The sequence below is a fragment of the Leuciscus leuciscus genome (genome assembly GCF_965113295.1).
Source record: "Leuciscus leuciscus genome assembly, chromosome: 1".
Taxonomy (NCBI): Eukaryota; Metazoa; Chordata; class Actinopteri; order Cypriniformes; family Leuciscidae; genus Leuciscus; species Leuciscus leuciscus.
In genome coordinates, this window is record NC_138725.1 from 17,411,181 (window position 1) to 17,436,466 (window position 25,286).

Sequence of the window (25,286 nt, forward strand, 5' to 3'; positions counted from 1 at the left end):
TTTTTGGTACATAACGGCTACCGTAGATGCAACACGCAGTTGAAAAAGCGAGGCGCTGGAGAGTACTATTCGTTTGAATGCAAAATACAATTTGATGGGAGAAAATCCTACACAATGTCCCTTTAAACGAGTTAAACGAGTGTCGACTCGCACCTGCCTTTTCGCGTGATTGTAACGCCTTGCATAAAAAACACACGACTATATTCCTAAAGATAATGCAGTTACTCAGATCTATTTAATTTGTTTTACTTACATTTACTCAGTTAATACAGTGTATGTAATTGATTTCACTGCTTACAATTTTTATCAATATTATAAGTGTAAAAATGTTTCACCAAAAAAAATTTTGTAAATCATATTAAAAGTTTTTAGAGTGCATCACCACCAGAGTTCATGTCACATATACAAAAACACATTCCAGCCAATTTTCAACAGTTTAATCACTGTTCTAGAAACATATTTGACTCAACTTTGTTAATTTGCAATAATATGATTTGTTCACAAACAACAGGCCCAGACTGTTCACAATTAATGTAAAAACAGTCTTACAATGTCATTGCTTTTCAACTGCTCTTTCAAATCCTGTAGGAAAATCCTCACAGTCCTCATAAAGGTCAGGGATATTCTGACAGTAATCCTCGAACCGGCTTCTGTACTGTACAATTAAAAAATTTGCCAACTGCATATAAGTGAATCAGATGTTGGTCATCAAAACATGAAATCTGTATGAAACGCATAAACAAATGACACAAAATGTGTATAAATTCTATATGACTTTAATTTGACTAGCATATGATTCAATATAAGAACTTTAAATGACTTGTATATGAATATCAGTTAGTTTCTACTAATACCATACACATTTGCATACTTTTGTCATGTAGAACTCATAAGACTTTTTACAGTATTCATATATATATATATATATATATATATATAGCAAAAATCTTGTATGTGTGCTATTTAGTATGAAATGGGCCATAATCGGTCTGATTTTGTATAGGACATGTATTGGCCTTACATGAAACACAGAAGGTAATTCTGGCTGATTTAAGTAAGGAAGATATATGGTTGCTGTATATGAAGCATGCAGGTTTTTGTCATATGGGTGAGCTCATCCCAGATAGAAATGTTGTTGTTCTATCAATGTTGTTATGTTCAGGGATTAAAGTGAAAAAAATTCTTCTGACTGAAATTTTTTTGTAGGCCAAGTCATATACCTTTTTAAATAGTCGAGACCAATAGCGTTTTAAGGGGATACGTTTTAAACCGCTTTAATATTGCCAGTAGGCGTATCAGTGAACAGTTGCAAAATCAAATGAATAAATAATAAACAGGTTTCTTCACCTAAGTTAGGGCTGCACGATTATTACAAAAATCATAATTGCCGATTATTCCCTTCGAATTGTAATTGCGATTTATTAATTATGATTATCAAAGTTTACATTGAATATATATATAAACAAATTTTGTTTAAACATGTTCTAATTTGCCTATATATATATATATATATATATATATATATATATATATATATATATACATACATATATATATACATACATATACAAGTATATATTATATAGGCAAATTATAACACATGTTTACACAAAATTTGTTAACACACACAAGTACTTTTCCCCTTTATTTAACATAAATTGTAAGAATATGACTAATAGTAAAGACTAGTAGCCTACTAATAAATAAACATTATGCTAAAGCTATTAAATAGTTTTTGTTAATACAATGTTGGTATGAGCCACTACAGTCATTTAAAAATATAAAAAATAACACAAAGAAAAATAGTGGCATTTTGGGGTTAATATGGAAACGACAGTTACCATGGTGAATACACAATATTAACAATAACTGTTAATGAAACATGGAAACTGCTCCTGGTGAATAGAATGAAAATCATACCTGCATTACTTTTATTTCGTGTAATTTACAACGTAACGGCGTTGCATGCTCGTAGTTTCTTTTGCACTTTATATACAGTGACAGGCTGAAGGACTGTTTCTGGAGTGGACTAGAACAGGACATTAGCTTAAATTTACCAGAGGAAGACCCCAGCTGGACCCTGGTACAGTACATTGACTTTGTCCTGCAGTTTTGTGGTTCCCCCTTCACAGGGCCGGCCCTGACCAATTTGCTGCCCTAGGCAAGATTTTACCTGGCGCCCCATGCATCACAGCCCATTTCACCCCGTCATTGTGTTCATGATTTAGCATATATATATATATAGGCCTATATACACACACACACACATTACAGCCTAAACACAAATACCAAGAGCATTACATAGCATTCAAGTCAAGTCCCCATTATCTTTTATAGCACGATTTACAATAAAGATTTAATGTGAACTTTGCTATTTTGAATAAACCTGTAAATAAATATCATTACTATGCCATAAAATGTACAGGCCAAAAGTTTGGAAACATTACTATTTTTAATGTTTTTGAAAGAAATTTCTTCTGCTCATCAAGCCTGCATTTATTTGATCAAAAATACAGAACATTTTTTAATATTGTGATATATTATTACAATTTAAAATAATTGGTTTTCAATTTATTATACTTTAAATTATCATTTATTTCTGTGATGCAAAGCTGAATTTTCAGCATCATTACTCCAGTCTTCAGTGTCACATGTGACATCCAGTTTATCACATGATCCTTTAGAAATCATTCTAATATGATGATTCATTATCAAAGTTGGAAACAGTTCTGCTGCTTAATATTTTTTCATAACCTGTGATACTTTTTTAGGATACTTTGATAAATAAATAGTAAAAAAAAAATTTTTTTAAATGTTTTAAAAATAGAAATCTTTTGTAACAACAATATACACTACTGGTCAGTAATTTGGGGTCAGTTGGTTTTTTGGGGGGGGGGGCTTGGTTGAAATAAATCAATACTTTTATTCAGCAAGGATGTGTTAAATTGATAAAAAGTGATCGTAAAGATGATTTATATAATTAGAAAATATTTAATTTTATTTTAAATAAATGCAGTTCTTTTTAACATTTTATTCATCAAATATATTAGGCAGCAGAACTGTGTCCAACACTCATAATAAATCAGAATATTAAAATGATTTCTAAAGGATCATGTGATAAACTGGATGTCACATGTGACACTGAAGACTGGAGTAATGATGCTGAAAATTCAGCTTTGCATCACAGAAATAAATGATAATTTAAAGTATAATAAATTGAAAACCAATTATTTTAAATTGTAATAATATATCACAATATTTATTATTTTTTCTGTATTTTTGATCAAATAAATGCAGGCTTGATGAGCAGAAGAAACTTTTTTCAAAAACATTAAAAATAGTAATGTTTCCAAACTTTTGGCCTGTACTGTATCCCCACAACTGCACAACTGTAGAGTAAAACATTAATAAAAAGTGATAATAAAAAATGCGTCTTAAAACTGACATGATTGTTACAAAACCACACAGTCTGGGGACTCTGGAGAACTCAGAACAACTGCTAACATTAAGTTTAAGGTAAAAATAACTGCCATGAAATTATAGTATCTTACTCCTATGCCATAAATTGTTCATTCACTACATCACTTTACCTCTGTCTTTATCCCCTTTTATCCTCTTCTCTTCTTTTTGGCACTGTATCTATCGCAGACTATGCTCATTTATAATGTGTCATGTAAATTCGGCCTTCCGTCACAATCAGGAAACTTTCACCGCGTCTAGAACTGGCGCGAGCTGTCAGGCCCGTTTCTACGAGCTGTGTGTTAGCAAAATCAAAATGCTGTCTACATTGGATGCGGAGTCGCGCACGCTACACAACAAATTACCAACAACTGATCGCGCGCGCGCTCTGTTTCTGACGCACTTCAAGCACTCGATGGGCGGGGGACGATTGGTGAGCTGGATTTTTTTTTTTTTTTTTTTTTTTAGTATTTCGAATTAATGGTTTTAAAATAGTTTTATATATATATAAAAAAAAATAATAAAAAAAAATAAAAAAAAATTCACTCGTTCACTCATTCTGGCGCCCCTATGGATGAGTGGCGCCCCTAGCATTTGCCTATACCGCCTATGCCGCGGGCCGGCCCTGCCCCTTCACTGTAGGGGAGGTGGAGAAACTTCACGCCAGTCCAGCCGAGCCTGCACTTCACGCTAGTCCAGCCGAGCCTGCACATCATGCCAGTCCAGCCGAGCCTGCACTTCACCTTACGTCTGCCGAGCCTGTGTCTTCAGACAAGATGGCCGACGCCGAGACTGTTCACGTCGCTTCTTCTGATCCAGAGACTGTTCACGTCGCTTCTGCTGATCCAGAGACTGTTCACGTCGCTTCTGCTGATCCAGAGACTGTTCACGTCGCTTCTGCTGATCCAGAGACTGTTCACGTCGCTTCTGCCGATACAGAGCCTTCACCGCTGGTCCTGCCCAGCTCAGAGTCCTCTTCGCCGCTGGTCCCGTCCAGTCCAGAGCCTTCACCGCTGGTCCCGCCCAGCTCAGAGTCCTCTTCGCCGCTGGTTCTGTCCAGCTTAACGTCCTCTTCACCGCTGGTCCTGTCCAGCTCAGAGTCCTCTTCACCGTTGGTCCCGTCCAGCACAGAGCCTTCACCGCTGGTCCGGCCCAGTTCAGAGTCCTCTTCGCCGCTGGTTCTGTCCAGCTTAACGTCCTCTTCACCGCTGGTCCTGTCCAGCTCAGAGTCCTCTTCACCGTTGGTCCCGTCCAGCACAGAGCCTTCACCGCTGGTCCCGCCCAGCTCAGAGTCCTCTTCGCCGCTGGTTCTGTCCAGCTTAACGCCCTCTTCACCGCTGGGGGGAGGGAGGGGAGGGAGGGGGAGGGGAGGGAGGGGGGGGGGGGGGGGGGGCAATACACCTCCGGACCAGTCTGATCCGCCAGGACCGCCAGAGGGGTGGTCTCCTGTTCCGCCCTGGACGTCCGAAGGTCCTTCAGCTCCGCCCTGGCCGCCTGAGGGGTCGTCTCCGCCCTGGTTGCCTGCACGGCCTGCTCCGCCCTGGTTGCCTGCACTGGCTGCTCCACCCTGGCCTCTCGTCCTGTCGCAGTCTCCAGGCCCTCTTCCGTTCCATGGGCCTGGCCCTCCATGGGCCTGGCCCTCCATCCCGCCTCCGATCCACCACCCTCCTGGACTATTGTTTTTCTGAGGAGTGTCTGGAATCCACTCCTTAAGTGGGGGGGCTATGTAATGATTCCTGTCTTGTGTTTCCCTCGTCTTGTGTGGACTTTAGTTATTTCCTGTTCTGTGTCATGTTTTGTAGTCCTTTGTAGTTTTTCTAGTTTATTAGTATCCCCAGGTGTTTCTAATTAGCCACACCCCCTTGTTATCTTGTTTAGCTTGTTGGTCCCTGTGTATTTATAGCCCTTGTGTTTCACTTGTTACTTTGTCAGTTGTTGTACATGTAAGGGTTGCTTCTAGTCTTGTTATGCTCGTGGTTTTGTTTCTTTATCCCTGAAGTTCTTCATTATTTGTTCTATGTCTATTTCATTAAAACCTTGCGTTTAGATCCTCGCTTCCGCCTGCTTTCTCCGGCACATTACACCTGGTAGTTCCTATTGTGCTGGGTTTTCTGAAGTCGTCATTATTCGCCTCTCATAACATAACATGCTCTAAACACGCACGCAGAGTGGAAAAGGAGGAGCGGAGGAGAGGGGCGCGGATCACAGCATAAATTTGAACTATATCGATATATGCGATATGGTCTAATTCCATATCGCATTTCAAAAATATATCGATACATCGCCCAGCCCTACCTGCATTATAAGTGTTTCCACGGTAACTGAAATATAGTTCTCTACCTCAGCGCTCAACTGTAGCCTGACATGCACTTTCCGTGAGCGGTAATTGAAAACCCGGAGTGGACCTTAAGCGAAGTGATTACAGAATGCTTAGAGTGGAGAGAGGAACGTGCTTTTGCTCCACTCCAGGCTTTGATCACATCCCCCTCAGAAGGGTGAATACACCTCGTCTTTCCTTAATTTAAGACCTATTCAAACTAAAATTAAGACATTTATTACACTATTTGAGAAATGAAAGCCTATTTACGGCCTTAAAATTATGAAAAGTGAATTTAAGACATTAAGGACAGACTGGAACCCTGCAATTGACGGAAATCCGTCATAGACTTGCTGCAATTAACGGAAATCCGTCGTAGCGACGGAGAACTTTAATCCCTGTATGTTCTTGTAATGATTTCTGTAGATCATTTTATTTTTGTTACCAGAATGTTCTCCTAAAGGAAGGATAACACTCTCTAAAACATTTTAAACCTGTTTAGTCCTAACATTGATAGAACATTATCCCCTAACATTCTTATAAAGTTTTAGCGGGAAGCTTCCCAGCAGACACAGAACTGAACCTCTTAAAAGAGGTTTAGATGTCGAAGTTTGTTTGAACGTAATAGTTTGGTTTGGTCACCGTTATGGTGATCGGTGTTTGCTTTAGTTGGGCTCTTTGGCCTTGACTATTTGATGTTAGTTTTTCTCTGGCTGCTATACGTGTTTATTATAGCAAGAGAAAATGTGATCAAGTATGCTGGCTACTTGTTGATCATAATGTGACGGTCTGATTTCACCCAGGGACTAAATCTTAAAGGCTGTCTTAAAGCCTCCTGTCCACTAGCTAGCCGGGATCATTTAGATGCAGCCTTGGCACTTCTCCAGGCGCTGTTACTAAAGCTATGAGTAATGAACCCATTTTCAAAACAATTCTTCTAAGTGGTTCAGTGCTTCACCAAAGCTTAATTTGCTCATCACTAACACCAGTGTTTTAATCAGACAATATGGATTATTTATTATAAAATCAAAAACTGTGCACAATAAGATTTAAACGCCTTCAACGAGACAGATAATTCTTCATCATCAGATGTTTGAGTGACACTATGCCCAGTATCAGGAATAATACAGTATGATCTGTGTGTATCAATACACAACTCTGAGATCACAACGTGAATGTGTGCAATAATAAACTGAGCATGTTCAAATGAACTCTTTCCAGTCTAATTCCACTAAATGTCTTTAGAGAAAATACAGATTTCTTTACCTGTGAGAAGTGAAGAGAGAATGATCAGTCCCAGCAGACACAGATCACACTTATCAGACATTTTGTGTTTCTGTCAGTCTTTCTCTTTCTCTTCATTATATATAGTTACAGCTCTTCCTTTAAACATCATCAGCTCCTCCTCTGGTTGGTTACTTCCTCTGATCTCATCAGTGTTTAGTCCTGACTCTATGATACAGCTGAAGAAGCGATCAGAAAGATCTCTGGTGTAAAACTGTGTTGACTTTGAAAAGCTCTGGATCAGAAAGTGAGCTGAACTGTACAGTGGCGTCCAGAAACCAACCGAGTCCATAAAGAACTATTATGTTTGACACTGAACAAAGTGCTTTGAATGAACAGTTCCACACAAATCAATACAAACATATATTTTTCCTCTCATTAGCTATGTTTCCATCACCCTGTTTTTATGCATATTTTGAAGTATCGCATCAGAAACGAGTGATGGAAACGCAACATTTCTAAACTTTATGTTAAACCCAGCTATTGTAGCTTATGATTATTTGTCAGAGAAAACAATTCCAGCATAATGAAATATAGTTGTTTTTAAGTGACCCAATACAGTGTCCTCAGGGTATTTTTTATGTGTCTTTTTTTCATTGACACTTTTTTTTTCCCATCACATCACTAACACATTGTGTTGCTATGTGTGTGTACCATGAAGCTTTTATTAGGCTACTAAGTTTGTGCTTGTGAAACCACAAATTCACAACCTCCAGAAGTGTTGCACTGACAAATGCGTCAAGATCACACTTCATTTACATATACACAGCAAAAACTCCACTGTTAAATTAACTCTCCTGGGAATTTATTTTATACCACACTCAAAAGTGTTAAAATAAGGGTGCATTAAAAAGTCAAGGGTCAAAAGCCCAACTGTGGCAATCAGTGATTCTGCTTATTAACATCAGGTGTCTTCAATAATTGTCAATTATCACTCAATTAATCACTGAATAATTAATTATAACTTAATTATATCTTAATTATAACTTTAACACTGCTTCACTGTTATTTTAACTCTTAGGGGCTGTTTACACAACACCGTTTTCAACGTTACACTTTATACGTTAATTTACACAACAGTGGTGTTTTGGGGCCTGATAATGCAAATGTTTGAAAACGGGTTTCAAAGTGCAAGTTTTTGAAAACGGTCTCCTCGTAAACAATCAAAATGTGAATCTCTGAAGACGATGAGGTCATGCACATGCGTATTACGTGTTAAGTCTATTGTGTTTCATCGCCATCTGATGGCCTGGCAGCAGAATACATGTGAATGGGGATCTTTTTGACAACGGTGTCGTCTGTACGCCGAAAACTCAAAGGAAAGACTTCTCTGTTTTAAGCATAACTGGGTTGTAACAACCAGACAAGAGAAAAGGTGATCAGGTGATGTTGGTTATGTTTCGACATAAACTAATTTATAGTCTCTATCTCTGTAGCGCCTCTTAGTGTGTCTATGCGTGCCACAGCCGCGTGTCTCACTCTCCTGCTGGAGCAAGCACAGTGCTTAAGGGTCTGCAACTGAAAAAGATGTCTCTCCCCTGTGGCTATCAGGGACAATTATTGAGCATATCACTCTCTAAAGAGCATCTTTAGCCAGTGGTTGTTTTACAGCCCCGCGCCAATGTGCGTGTCACTTGCCAGGGCTGTGCTCACGCAAGCCCATTCATCAAGGATGAACATTCATGGCAAAGCGCAAGTCTTGTCTCTCTACGCTCGCATTCTGCAGCTCAGCAGCGACCCAGGCCCCGAAGCAAAGCCGTAAGCCGCGCCTCCGCCCAGCCAAACACTACTCCTATGAACACCAGTCCCCGACCTAGCGTGGCGAGTTGTCGACCTAGCGGGGCCGAGGCTTGGAAAGCTATCCCCGGTGTGAAATGGGTTCTGGACATGATGACATGAGGTTACTCGCTCCAATTCACTCACAGACCACCCCGCTTCGTGGACATAGTCAATGCTTCAGTGAAGAGCAACGTGGCTCACGTCCTCCGCACTGAAGAACTGAGCTTACTGGCGAAAATGCTGTCAGGCTTCTATGGCCGTTACTTCCTCGTTCCCAAGAAGGATGGCGGCATCAGGCCAATCCCAGACCTCAGACATCTGAACCATGCCCTCACGAAATGGCTGTTCAAGATGCTAACTTTGAAATGAATCCTCATGCTAGTATGCCCAGGGGCTTGTTTTTTCTAAGTGGATCTGAAAGATGCATACTTCTGGAAGATTGCCCCCCTTCACAAACCGTTCTTGAGGTTTGCATTTCGAATGGGTTGCATACCAGTATACAGTCCTACCATTGGACTGTCTCTGGCACCACGCATGGGTAAGAAGTGCATGGGTGCAGTGTTTTTCCCCTGAGACAGAAGGGAATGCACATCCTCAATTACCTCGATGATTGGCTCATTCTGGCCCAGTCAGAGGCGGAATTAAACTCTCTCAGATCTGTGCTCCTCAGCCATTTGGGATGCCTAGGATCAACGTAACCAAGAGCTCACTGCTCCCCAGTCAGAGAATCTCTTCCTGGGTTCAATAATAGACTTTGGCTGAAGGTTTGTCTGACACCCGAGCGCGCTCAGACTATTCAACGGCTTTTGACTTCGTTCAGAGTAGGAGCCCGCTGCCCTCTCAGAACCTTCAAAGGATGCTAGGCCTCATGGCCTCGACATCAACAGTCTTTCTGCTGGCTCTGCTGCATTGCGCCCCCTGCAGTACTGTCTGAAACCCCAACATTCTATAGTATTCCTGCTAGAAAAGTTGTTTGTCCATGATAAATCTGTGATATTACTTGCGTACTAGTCATAATCCGAAGATATAGTACACATGCAAGACAAGGCTTTAATGGTGACATGCACATTTAAAAACATGTGTGGTAAATACAAGGTATTAAAAATACAAGGTAAGTTGCTACAGTCAGTCATGTTATGTGACATCAAATACACTTGTTGTATTACATTTTAACATTTATTCACAACACATACCATGACTGTTCACAGACATCTCTATACCCTACAAACTAGGGTAAAAGCACAATAACACAAATAATGGAATGGCAACTATTTGCTATGTGCATTCCCTGATGTGGACTAGCAACAAACTCTCAAATGACCGAAGACCTAGCAGTCTTGACATGTACAAATTTGTACAAATGTACAAATTGACATGTACAAATTAAACTAATAAAAGTATTGTCTACATATTGTAGGCTGAGATGGGAGAAGTGAAATCAGCAATTGATTTCTTTTTGTGTGTGATAAAAGTCATGAATTTAGAGAGCATGCTAAAATACCATGTAACAACTTTACAAAACAACAATCTCAAAACTACAATACCAAGGTTTTTTCCTGGGTCAGAAATGGTCTTCGGTGGAGGCATAGGCGTAATTTGCGGGTGGGACGGGTGGGATATGTCCCCACCACTTTTTGCCAGGGTCCATTTTGTCCCCACCACTTTGTAAAATTTGTATGTAACAATAACATATCCAGTTAATTAACTAGAAGAGCATTCATTTAGTTTGTCTGTTGAATAAGAGGCGATCTAGCGCTAAAATGTGTTGTTTTTTAAATCAAGTGATCAAAGTGCTTGTTGCCGCTGATATCAGTGGAGCGGATACGGTGTGTTCTCTTGTCTCTTGTCTTCAAACGGACCCGCACTTCAATCTATTGCTTAACGCTGTTGCGGAGACTCTCTATTCGTTCTGGTAAAATCACAAAACAAAATGCACACAAACGCATCCGTGCTTAATATACAACCACTGAACATATATGGTTTTGATGGGAAAAACAAAACAAAAAACTATACGAATGCGGATTAGAACCCATAACCTCTGACACGCTTGGCAAAAGTTCTACCACTGGACCATTAAAGTACACATTTAAAATAGTCGGATCTATGTATTTATTCAGGTTAAAATTCTCTGCACTGACAACATATATTAGATCTCATTAAACGACAAATCAAACCCAATGTACTATTTAAATCGACTGCTGGACATCGTAATGTTATTGTACATATCTGATTTAGCATTGTATTATCAACTCTTTAGGAGAAACCCCCTGCACTCCCCCCACTCACCATCATGAACAGCACTGTGGAAGCAGTGGAGTCATTCAGGTTCCTGGGCACTACTGTAAGAATTGAGAAATTACAAAATGCCGGACAGTCTGGTTGAAGAGCGACCAGACCCTGAGAGGACAAAAGACCTCTCTGGAAATTAACATTTGAACTAGCCCTCGTGCACTATCGAGACAAAAGTCTCACCTCCGAGTCATCCTAATCTACATCTCTTTCCCCCTTCTCTCAGCCCCTCTCTCTCATGCTCAGATCACCTGAATTCACCCAAGAAAATGTATAGTTTAATGTGAATGATTATCATCGAGTATTATACATATTTAGTATCATTTGAAATGTCTCATTGTGACTGGTACAAATGTCTCATTTCAAAATAAGTAAAACAAAAGGTAATAAGGTTTTTAAGAGTTTAGGGATAACTGACACACAAAGGAAGGTGGTTTCCGGGCAAATGGTCTCCTACCCCCATTTCTTTTGTTAGTACATGTTTCCATGTGAAAGAGGTCTGTCAATATAATGAAATGTAGCAAAGGGTTCGGGGCCTTTCTGTACCTCAGATTAGCCCATGTATATCTTAATGTTGGGTTGCATCTCTTCTCTCTATTCCAGAGCATTTGATGTTTTGTATCGATTATCTTTGAACTGATTATGAAATTGGCATGATACGTTTACCTGACATAATAAATTGTTACATTTGATTATTCTAACCGACTTTGACATTATTTTCATTAAAGAGTTAAAAGGAATAGTCAAACATTCGCTCACATTTAATGATGCACAGATATCATTAAAACCTTTTCATTTATGGAGTCAGATGAAATAACGAGAGAATACATATTCAAGTGTATTGCATTTAATCAAAAAATACTTTGCCTCGAGAAAAGGACAGTAACACGTAAAGACCTTCCGCGCTGGTCGGATGCCAGTTTTGGGTCGATCGAGCGCAAACTTACACTACCATCTCTCAGGACCTGAAGTGGGACAATCACATTGACTCCACTGTCAAAAAGGCCCACCTGAAGAAGTTCAACCTGTCACAGGATCTGCTGATACAAGTATACTCTGCAGTCACTGAATCCTCTGCACTTCTAGAACTGTCTGGTTCAGCTCAGCTATCAGATCTCAGAAGACTACAGCGGATAGTCTGCTGAGAGAATCACTGGTACACCCTTCCCCACTCTCCAAGAACTGTCCTCATCCAGAGTGAGTAAAGAGCTGGCAGAATCACCCTGGACCCCTCACACCCAGGGGTCTAATTTTTGGAATTAACTCTTTCCCTACCATTAACAAATTTCCGTGATGTATGAGACTTATGCTGCGTTCCAATTCGCCTACTTATACTACGCCCTTAAAAATATGTGCTCCTTTTGTGAAGAAAAAGTGTGTAGCAAAAGAGTAGACAAGCGCCACTTCCTCTTTGAACTTCGTCTGGTCGGCTCTACAGAGCTCTGAGCACCAGAACGGCCAGGCACAGGAACAGTTTCTTCCCTCAGGCAATCCACCTCATGAACAGTTCATGCCTGCACTTAGCAATAAACATGTGCAATACTTAAACACTATTTAAACATTTATTTATTTAATACACCAGGCTTCTTATTTACATGTGCTTGCATTTGTTCATACATACCTGTACATACCATCTATAATCTTTTTTTTTTTTTTTTTTTTTTTGTATATTGTGTATTTTACTAATTATATTTTTATTATTTTTATTATTTTTATTATCTGTGTCCTGTCACTGTTATTCTGTTTGTACTGTGGAAGCTTCTGTCACCAAAACAAATTCCTCGTATGTGCAAACATACCTGTCAATAAATCAATAAAGCTCTTTCTGATTCTGACAACAAACTGTACAAGACATGTATCAAAATGTCATAAACTGACAAATCTATTTAAAGAGCTTTTTTATTAAAATATTAAAGATAATATTTGTGATGATAAACCAGTCTGTATGAGCCAGTCCAGTGGATCTCGCGGTCCAGAGTTGAGGACCCCTGCTATAGGCGCATACTCGCACGCGCTTAGAGCTTGTGTTAATCGCACGTAGAAAAGGAAGTTAAGGAACGACCTCGATCCATCAGGAAACGCCACATGGGTCGCTGCATTAGGTAGGCTATAGCGTTGCAGTCAGACTAAATTCAGTTATATTTAGACTTTATATTTAGACTATAGACTTTATTCACGAGTTCACACATTAATTGCGGGTGCAAAAGTGATGTTGATTCAATGCAGTTAACATTGACACATTAACATTGATTTAACATTGTTTGGATGGTTGCTTGCTATCTGGGACCCTCATCAAACACAGCTAATCAATGTCTCCAGGATTACTAGAAAGCTACAGGCAGGAGAGTTTATCAGGGTTGGAGATAAACTCTGCAGTTTACCCATTCCTGGCTAAAACCTTTACTTGATAAAAAGTTTTGAATGCATGTGATAGTGATATGCAATAGTTTGGCCACACCCACTACACACTCCTGCCAGTCGGACGGATAACAGCTCCAAACCCTAAAAGCTCAACATTTCACAACTCCACGAAAATGTTTTCTGGACGTATCCATGCACAAGAGACACAAGCATAACAGATCAGAACACAACATGATGATTATATCATTATCGTCATCATCAAGAAGATGACATCATCTGATCACATTTCCTCTTACTGTTCTTGCCATAACACACAGTTCCAGCAGCCAGAGAAAAACTAACATTAAAACATCAAGAGTCAAACTGACCAACTAAAGCAAACACTGATGACCATAATGATGACATCAAACCAAACTATTATTATTAATAAATCATCAACATCTAAACCTCTGTTAATCTCAATAAGGACTTTTGTGCATATATGACAGAAGTAAATCAGGGCCCGGTTTCCCGATAACGCTCACTCTTAGCGCGCTAAGAAGACTCGAAAGATATATCTTACCAAAATTGTTTATGTTCCTAAGTGTGTTCCCCGAACCATACCTTAGGAAGGTGCTTAAGATATACCTTCTTACGTGCGACGTTACCCGGTGCTGTCCGTGGCGATGCTGCTGAATTGGTTGATATCGATGGCTCGAGAATCAATTATTCTCTCGTGCAGGGGCTGTTTATGTGAGAAAGCGGTGTTCTTTATAAAAGAAGCACTTCAGAAATAGTTGAAATTGCATTTATTAGGACTCATGGGATATTATAAAAAAGAATCCAAACTATAATAGCCTAGCCTACATATTTTTTAATTGTATCATATATTGCTGCCATAATAACCATTTCAAATTTGTACGTGCTTTCTTCTTCAGGTGGAGCTGCGATGAAATATTGTTCTTGGAAATACTTTCCAGCATTTCAGTAATAAAAGTGTAGGCCTACATCTCGGTGCTTGGCAGTGATCAAAAAGGATTTAAACAGTGGATTTTGAATCTCTTCTTGGAAACTCAGATGTGGATTCATACGGCAATTAAATCACCACACGACCTGTTTGTCAAAAAACATTAGGTACTAATTTGGCCAGGGATTTTTACGCGGAATGAGATTTTTACGTTGGGTGAGAAAAAACACTGATATTATGGATTCGGACGGCACTAAAATCACAGACTCACCCCTATAAATGTTTAAAATACCATACAAGCCCATGATAAACAATATTAGCGTCCGAATAGGACTTAACTGACAGTAGCCTATGCTTTCACTGGCCTTTAAAAGCGCTTTTTAATTAAATTAATAATATTGTATAATAATATAATAAAAAATCTAACAACAATCAGTGTAATGACAATTTTATTCTTTGCATGAAAACACTTGAATTAGCCTAATGGAACACTGTCTGGGTGTATTAAACCTTCAGAATTATATTCGTATTGACCTGCAACAGTGATAAGGTAAAGCTAAGAGTGGTCCAGACCAACCTTACGAAAGTGTGACTTACAGAAGATATACTTAACCGTGTCGGGAATCGTGCCATAACGTTAAGAGAGAGGTTTAGGAATAGGTTAAGAACTACTTAGCGATAAGAACGTTTTGGGGAACCGGGCCCTGTTTAGTAATAAGTGAAGCTGGTAATGCTGTTTGTGGAGTTGTTTAATGAAGTAGGAGCCTGACATCAAACAAATATTTAGACGTCAACCCAGTTTTCATTTTCAACAAAAATTTGACGTCTGAGCGATTTTGTAGTCCATGTCTAATAACATTTCTATCTGGGATGAGCTCATATTGTGATCATAGTATGAGCTCAGTGAGTGCGCTGTGAGGTTACACTTTTAGCTCACTGTGACATTGATGATCATATGGAGAGATCACTGTGAGATCAACGTGTTGACTGGGTGAGAGGGCCCAATCATAATTAATTAACAGTTAACTACTTACCAAATTCAGCTTATGATTTATTTTAAACTTAATATCAAATGCACATGATGTTCTAACACAACAAGTATTCAGCTCAGTTAAGTTGTTGTGTGACTTTTCCAGAAGACAGAGAACGGAGGTGCAGTCAGGGTACTTCTTATTCCTTCTTATTCCTTCTAAAATAAATTCTGTATCAAAAATTATAAGGAAACACCAGTACTTTGTTTAGGCTTGGTCTGTAGGGAATTACAAACCTGCGTACATATATTCAAACGCTCATAACTATAGAACCAATTCTTAATGCGCATGTGAACGCCATCAGAGTTTCTCACATGTTCGCGTTTAAAGTCTATGTAGAGAGAATTGTGTCGTCTTAGCGGCCCCTAATTTAATAACAAATGATTGTTGCGACGGAAGCGAATCAATCATAACTAACTTTAGCTTGAAAATAACTTTAATAAAGAACCGCTATAAAGCCAAAACAATCTCTGTTACCATAAATTATACGTTTATCTCTGTAAAGCTGCTTTGAAACAATCTACATTGTTAAAAGCGCTATATAAATGAAGATGACTTGACTTGACTTGACTTCTTAAAGGAACACTCCACCGTTTTTTGAAATAGGGCTTATTCACCTTCTTTCGTACATTTAGATAGGTGGGCAAATGCATTTTTGTCTCAGTGCATGCATTGTTTTAGTTTGACAGGGTCGGCGCTAGCTTAGCTTAGCTTAATGAATGGAATCCTTTGTTGCCAGCTAGCATGTCCTGAGTAAAAGTGATAAAAAAAACAAAAACAAAAACACCTAATTACTTCTTGTGGCCTGCGTATTCACAACGAGTACAAATAGCGATGCAGATTAACACTAGGCGATTTCCTATGCAGATATTGACTTGGGTCTAAATTAGGGGGAAGCACAGGCGAAGCACTGCTACTTGGGCGCCGAGATATCACGCAACACATGAAATCCCACGACTTCCGTCAACATACGGGCGTGAATAGTAGCTGGCTATTTTTCCTACAGTACATGAATGGCAATGAACATGGCTGATTTTATGAGAGACGAAGAGGGTGACTTCTCAGACAGTCAATAGAGTGTCAAATAGAGTGTCTGTGCTGTGGCGAGTGGGACAAGTTACTGCCATCGATGACCAGGCTCAACGCGTCAGATCAAGATGAGTGTGCCCGCAGTTGTGTCACAGCTACCGAGGATTTCACGCGTACTCAATTTTTTTTTCCGGTGTGATAAAGTAAACTGGAAAAAACGCCCCACGCCGAATGGACCAAATGGACAGCTGTCCACAGAGTAAGTGATTATTTAAACATGACGCATGTATAGATCGACCCATATTATACTTGTATTCACATTCACATATTATACCACATATTCACATTTCATGTTTTACGTGATATCTCTGCGCCCAAGTAGCAGTGCTTCGCCTGTGCTTCCCCCTAATATAGTCTCAAGTCAATATATGCCTAGGAAATCGCCTAGTGTTAATCTGCATCACTATTTGTACTCGTTGTGAATACGCAGGCCACAAGAAGTAATTAGGTGTTTTTTTTTTTTTTTTTATCACTTTTACTCAGGACATGCTAGCTGGCAACAAAGGATTCCATTCATTAAGCTAAGCTAAGCTAGCGCCGACCCTGTCAAACTAAAACAATGCATGCACTGAGACAAAAATACATTTGCCCACCTATCTAAATGTAGGAAAGAATGTGAATAAGCCCCATTTCAAAAAACGGTGGAGTGTTCCTTTAAAGAGGCAGTTTGATTTGGTTTATCCATAAAAGTTAATGAATGCATTAACTATCAAACATGTACTAACATGTAGTTAAGGCTGCCGCTATTCATGCGTGAATCCATAATGACTCCATCGTAGTTCAGGATAACTCTTCAGTGGTTCATGATTAGTTCATGCTTTCAATTATCAGTAGTTCATGTTGAATTAAGTATTAATCCAGGTATTAGTACATGATTATTCATATACCCTTATTGTAAAGTGTTACCCCTTTTTTCCTCACTTAATGCAAACAACACACTCTCCAGAATAAACTATTACGCCGGTTTCACACCGCAAGCGTCAGCGGCGCGTGAACAGCGCGTATTTTTTTCGGCGTCCATGTTAATCAATGACTGCATTCACACCGGGAGCAGGAGCAGCGCGTGAGCGTCAAGCAGGAGCGTCGCGTGAACAGCAGTGCAGCGGGGGTTTCGGCGCCGAGTCTATTTTTGCTGCGCTGCTTACGCTGAATTAAAGTGACAATGCATTGATCATGGCCAAAATACACCGGTTTTATCCAAAAAGTGCATTGATGATATCTATTGTGTTTTAAACAGTCAATCAAATGACCAACAGCAATTTAAAAAGAAAACAAATGTCCAAAAACAAACTTGTTGCCAGAACAATAAAAACAAAGATGAACCAAAAGATATATAAATTACATGTTTAATAAAATAAGCTTCTTGACAAGTCTTTTCTCTTAAATGTATTTGAAAACGAAATAAAGCAATGCCAACTTATCCATTATAGAGTACTCTGTCTGTACACACGCCGCGGTTCAGCCGGGCGTGACAAACGCTGCCAGTGTGAAAGCAACACGCGCGTGTCCTGCTCCTGCTCACCATACGCGCTGCTCCTGCGCTGCTTACGCTCTGCTAATGCATGCAGTGTGAAACCGGCGTTAGTCTTTATCAGAGAGCTGTTCAAATCACTGACACACTCTTGTAGAATTGAAATAATCTTGACTGTTTTTCTACCCCCTCTTTCCACCACAAGGACCATTTTGAGTTCCCAAAGACACAGATAGCGATCAAGGCCTGTAGGCGCTTAAAATAGCATATGAATAACATGCGCAACGCGCCACTGACTTTAAACAATTTTTTCCTGGTTAGTGGCGCAATTGTTTTCTAAACCATCAAAATAGCATGAAGGAACGTTTGCGCCGGAACATGCCTCCTTTTTTGCGCTGAACCACCCAGGAAGCGCAAGTTCATTCCCTAGTTTAGCGATGTGCTTCTGTGGAGGGAAAAGCACGCTTTGCGCGGGTGCAAAATAGGAATGATACATGCGTCGGTGTACAAAGTCAATTGCGCTGGGTGCAAGATAGGGCCCTTAATATCAAATGCACATGATGTTCTAACACAACAAGTATTCAGCCCAGTTAAGTTGTTGTGTGACTTTTCCAGAAGTCAGAGAACGGAGGTGCAGTCAGGGTACTTCTTATTCCTTCTTAAAGAGGCAGTTTGATTTGGTTTATCCATAAAAGTTAATGAATGCATTAACTATCAAACATGTACTAACATGTAGTTAAGGCTGTCGTTATTCATGCGTGAATCCATAATGACTCCATCGTAGTTCAGGATAACTCTTCAGTGGTTCATGATTAGTTCATGCTTTCAATTATCATTAGTTCATGTTGAATTAAGTATTAATCCAAGTATTAGTACATGATTATTCATATACCCTTATTGTAAAGTGTTACCCCTTTTTTCCTCACTTAATGCAAACAACACACTCTCCAGAATAAACTATTAGTCTTTATCAGAGAGCTGTTCAAATCACTGACACACTCTTGTAGAACTGAAATAATCTGTAGAACTGATCTACCCCCTTTTTCCACCACAAGGACCATTTGGAGTTCCCAAAGACACAGATAGTGATCAAGGCCTGTAGGCCAAAATGTTTGTATTTTGGGGGTCGATGAATTGTCACACCTTTAGTACGGTGGGGGAAGTTGTAATGATCTGATTGGTCAGTTTAAACTTTTCACAGTTGGGTTAAAGTCACATGGTCAGGAAAGGATAAAAAAAAGATTGTAACTGTTGCTCTGTCTTTTTTTATGCTCTGGCTCTCTTTCTTTACTTCCTCTTTTCTCTCTCTCTCTCTCTCTCTCTCTCTCTCTCTCTCTCTCTCTCTCTCTCTCTCTCAGGAAACATTTACATGCTGGCTAAGATTAATGGTATAAATTATCATCATCTCATACATCTATTTTGTAACTATTTTAAGTATAACTATAACCATATTTTGTCATTAAACCTTTTCAATTACAAATAATGTGCTAAATAGTTTTGATTTGGTATTGACTTTGAAGTGCTACATATTGCAATACAATATCATCACTCTCTATAGCAACGCTCTCCCACATATTAATCTATTGTAACTGCGCTTATTTCCGTCGTTGGTATAAGTAGCAGTGGGTGGAATAGACAAGAAATGTACAGTTTTCTACCATCTTGCTGACAACTTTTCTTTAGTCATTCGGCAGTCTTGCAGCTTGAACCTCTGCAGGAAATCCACCCTTACACTCTTAATATGAAGATCATTCTTCATCATCAGATGTTTGAGTGACACTATGTCCAGTATCAGGAATAATACAGTATGATCTGTGTATATCAATACACAACTCTGAGATCACAACGTGAATGTATGCAAGAATAAACTGAGCATGTTCAAATGAACTCTTTCCAGACTAATTCCACTAAATGTCTTTAGAGAAAATACAGATTACTTTACCTGTGAGAAGTGAAGAGAGAATGATCAGTCCCAGCAGACACAGATCACACTTATCAGCCATTTTGTGTTTCTGTCAGTCTTTCTCTTTCTCTTCATTATATATAGTTACAGCTCTTCCTTTAAACATCATCAGCTCCTCCTCTGGTTGGTTACTTCCTCTGATCTCATCAGTGTTTAGTCCTGACTCTATGATACAGCTGAAGAAGCGATCAGAAAGATATATTGTGCCTCGATGTGTGTTGTGGAGCTTCGAGCCTATTTTTAACAAAATCTCTTTTACTCTTTCTCTTAGTGACATCACAAACCCTAAAATGTACATAAACTCCGCCCCCAGGAACATGATTTATAGATTATCATGAGAGAATATGCTAATCAATGACTAGAAGATAACTACACATAAGCTACATAAATCCATCAACTAACCATTCAGAAATGTCCTGTTGCTTCTACATGTTGTTACTTCTTCTAGAGTCTCTCCATCTTTGTACGATTAGTGGTGGTGAGATATTAGTGGTGGTGAGATATTAGTGGTGGTGAGATGAAGCCTCATGAAGCATTGAAGCTTTTCAGCCCAGTGGTTCACAAAAGGGTTCATTTCTCGATGCTTCATTTACTCACAATACCACCCGGTGGTCAAAGAGTGTAAAACAACAGATACATTACAGATGACCTGATGTGATCTGTGATACACTGTATTTTGCGCCAGTTAAGACTCAGAAATAACAGTGAAAAAATAAAATAAATTTCCACATAGACTAATTTATATGAATATATGAATATACTTGAATATATTTATATGAATATACTATTTATATGAATATAATGTGTATTTTCTGGTGGTATGTATAAATCAATTCTTTGGTCATAATAGGCAGAAGTGGGAACATTATTATTTTAAACTGGAAAGTGGCTGGGTTTAAACCATGGGTTTATATATCTCTCAAAATGTCGCTTCCTGAACCAGTCAGGCTTCGGACGTCATCAATGACGTCATAGGTCTAAAGCGATACAAGCCTCCATACCAGTGGCGGCTGCTGGTCTTTCAAAGAGGGGAAGCTCATTTTCGGCCTACATCATAAAAATGATTCATTTATTTATATGTAAATTCTACGTTCCTTTTCAAGAAAATGCTCTGTGAAAAATGAATGTAATAATATAATAAAGGTATAAATAATAATATAATAAAGTATAATAATAATGCTACTAATAATAAGATGTTTTTTTATTATTTTAATAATTATTTTTTTAATTATTACTAATAATAATATACAAATATATAATAAGTAATAATATAATAAAGGTATAAATGTATAATTGTGTGAAATGTATTATGAAAACTGGCTAGCAATTTCGACAAGCAAATACCAAGAAATAGGTTGCAGCAGTTTGTCTTTGAAAAATCCGCGATGGGACTGAGCCGAACAGCTTCAACATCAGCGACTTTTTATTGCATGAAATCACTGTCAATCAAAAGGAGACGCAGCCTTTCGACAGACCCTCCAATCATCACGCAGAAGCCCGGAGTCCAGGCCAGCCCACTCCTCATTCACTCCCAGAGAAGCTGAGCTTCCGTGGGCGGGACATAATCGCAGCATTTATCCAATCACCGTCTAGTTTCGAAGCACTGAAAAAAACTGTTCAAAGCAGCCCAACTGAAGTCAATGGAAGCTGGGCTTCAACAGGGAAATGCACTGTGACGCTACGGGAATGTATGAGAAGGAAATCGAGTCAGCCGACCTGCTGTATGTAACTGATTCTGAACGAACTCGTCTTTGAGATTAATGTTTTCTAACGCATTTTTAGTCAATAAAATGTTAATACAATAGTACATATTTGACCATTCATTTTTTGACATTATAGGGGAAGCCGAGCTTCCCTTGCAGTCTTAAAGAAATCGCCACTGGATCGCATGTCAGAAGCCTCGGCACAAAACGTTACATCACTATTGAACATAATAGGCTAAAGATTTTAGAAATGTTCAGTGCATGACTGTGTGAGGTAACCGAAGCTGGCGAATGAGCTGTTGTAGCTCTGCCATCTGTGCCGGGAGCAGCAGCTCATTTGCATTTAAAGGGTTCACCCATTTTGTTCACCCTCAAAAAGTGACAATTTTAACATGCTATATAAAATATCTGTGGGGTATTTTGAGCTAAAACTTCACACACAGACTCTGGACCATCAAAAACTTATTTTACATCTTGTGAAAAGGGCATTATATCACCCCTTTAATTCACAAAAGTTTTCACGTTCACTTGAGGTGGTTTTTGACTTGTGCGAAATAGAGTTAGCCGTAAACGATGACTGACAAACCACAAGAGAAACACAAGGGCAATTTATACACAGGATAACAAGGGGGTGTGGTTGATTGTCATGGGAACACAAGAGGGTAACCAAGGGAACTAACAAGACACACCAGGAGAGACTAATCAACATGAAAACTACAAAGAACTACAAACATGGCACAGGACAGGAAATAACACAAAAGTCCTCACACAAGACGGGAACACAGGCTGAGATCGTGACACTACGCTTTAGGTTTGGATGGAAACCCAGCTATTGTTGCTACTGATTATTTGTCAGAGAACACAATTTCAACATAATGAAATTAGTTATTTTTTAAGTGACCCAAGACAGTGTCCTCAGGGTCATTTTTATGCAACACAGGCTCATTGGAAAAACGTTCCTGTGGCAACATTTTTGCAAAACGCAAAATACGTACCAATACGTACATATCACTGCAGTTTCTAAAAGAAATGAACAATAGAGGCAGTAAAACAGCAAGCACTTTTAACAGTTTTCATACAAGATTATGGATTAATAAAGGCTTATTTTCACGTGACTTCTGGCGCAATTATGTTCTGACCTCAGAAACACTTTTTACCATAGTGCATGATTTGTAAACAAATAATTTTTTAATATAGAGTTTGCATCAGTTAACCAGCTCCATATGTTCATAATACACATGTAACTCTCAGTCATTTATTTATTTGCCAAATGACAGTAAATTTCTTCAAATCTGACATTTCAACTCAGAACTGTGATGATACTTACAAACTTCAACGTAAGAAAACGTTGCTATATCTCTTTTACCTGGCATTCATATAGAACATTATACATTTCTATTATTCAAATCAGTTAAATGATTATTATGCTGCATAGATTAGGTCAGCCGGAACTGGGGACACTTCCTATAACACCTGATGTACTCGTTACATCATACGAAGAATGGCATCTACGCTAATGTTAGTCTTTCTGTTTATTCCGAGGTTTACTGTAGTCAGCCGTATCCGGGCCGAATCCAGATCAGATGGTGGACCTGCGCCTGCACACGCACAGTTTTGGTTCCTTGCCACTGTTGCCTTGGCTTTTGGCTTGCTTATGCTGGGTACACACCAAAAGATTTTTTACATCTTATAAGATTTTCAAAATGTGACAGACCACAAACATGAGGACAAAAAATCCTAGATTTAAGCGTTTTGCTCCTATAGTGTGTGGTGTGCCATGATGTGACAAAGACAGCACACCACACACAAACAGATTTTCAACCAGAGTCTCGACTATGAACACAGGAAATCTCGCAAAATATCGTGAGACTTCAGAATAAGCATGACGGACGATATGCAGGAAGAAATTGCGATAGTGTTTGGAATGATTTTCACAGAAAATTCACGTGAAAAAACCATTGTACCTACCATTATATATAACCTTTTATACAGAAATATATTCATTCTTTATTGTCTTTATTTATTCTTTATTGGATTTATTGTCTCTTTAGAAAAAGTTATTTAATCCCTCTAGTCTATTGAACCTCACTGAACCCTTAACACTCAGCTTTTCTTTTTTTTTATTTCTTTTTTTTTATTGATTTTAAGAATTATACAATTACAGTCAGGGAGGTACAAAGAGTAAAGCCGATAAACAAACATAAAAAGACATATACATAAACAGTGACAAACTTAAAAGTTAAACAAAAATTTGAAAATGTTTACAGATTGAAACGCACTTTGCAGCTTTCTTATTTTTCAAACCCAATATTGTGTTTAGGTATTGTAAAATTTCTGCTCTTAAAATGAAAAACAAAGGCTTGTTTCCTCGAAATTTACACTTATGAATACTAAATCTTAACATTAAGCTTCCTGCAAGTGTGTGTGTGTGTGTGTGTGTGTGTGTGTGTGTGTGTGTGTGTGTGTGTGTGAGAATGACCGTGTCTTCCATCATCTCGCTTTCTGATTGGATATTGATTCGTTTCACGTGATAATCTCCAGAGCGTGCGCGTGTTTGTCCTCGGAGTTCCCCCCACACATCAGGATTTCTGATCGTAAATATTAAACATGTTTAATATTTACGATTCGCGATCGGAGCGGCTCCGACGTTCTTCCGAGCAGGTTCGTACACTCTTAACACACCTCACACCAAGGGAAAATCTGATAAAATAATCTGTTAAACCATCAAGATAATCGGGACAGAGCTAGGATTGTCGGAAGGGGAGAAATCGGCCCAAAATCAGCCCGATTATCTTTTGGTGTGTACCCAGCATTAGTTGGGGACATTTGAATATTCAACAATTTTATTGATCTGCCTTACTTACTAGAAACAAACTTTGTTGTATTATTTTCATGTTATCACTGTGAAGCTGCTTTGATGCAATCTGTATTGTAAAAAGCGCTATATAAATAAGGGTGAATTGACTAGCAACATTGGACATCAACCACACAGCATACGCTAATAACTTTTCATATACTGTCTACAATTGTCTCCTTTTATGTATAACAGTTCTATCTAATAACGTATTAGACAGGACTGATACACAGATCGTAAACTAATGAACACGGAGAATGCAAGCACTGTTTGTTTGCTCAGGCTCTGGCGTTCTCAGTGCTGTCAAAATAAAAGTCACAAGTGCAGCTTACGTCACTCCAGAGTTATTACTGGCGGTGCGAATACAACCAGAATTTTTTTCTAAAGGTGGTTAGTTCCCAGAACTACCCGGTGGGAAACCCCCTATACTGGACCCCTCACACCCAGGCCTCTTCCTCTTTGAACTGTTGTCGTCTGGTCGGCTCTACAGAGCTCTGAGAACCAGAACGGCCAGGCACAGGAACAGTTTCTTCCCTCAGGCAATCCACCTCATGAACAGTTAATGCCTCCACAAACATGTGCAATACTTAAACACTATTTATACATTTATTTATTTAACACACCATACTTATTTACTGTACATTTCATTGCATTTGTACATACATACCATCTATCATCTATTTCTGTATATTGAGTATTAAAAAAAAAAAAAAAAAAAAAATTGTATATTGTTATTTCCC

At 38.9% G+C, this 25,286-nt stretch overlaps 1 protein-coding gene across 1 annotated transcript in view; it reads right to left on the minus strand.

Moving 5' to 3' along the window:
- LOC309508971 (uncharacterized protein) overlaps positions 1 to 20,035 on the minus strand; it is a gene marked incomplete at its 3' end in the record, with an annotated part of 49,150 nt that extends 29,115 nt beyond the window's left edge. Inside the window, exon 1 of the mRNA XM_082183511.1 lies at positions 19,969 to 20,035. Coding sequence (XP_082039637.1) covers positions 19,969 to 20,029 — 61 coding nt within the window. The 5' untranslated portion in view covers positions 20,030 to 20,035. The remainder of the gene's footprint in view (positions 1 to 19,968) is intronic.
- Between the last annotated feature and the right edge of the window lie 5,251 nt (positions 20,036 to 25,286).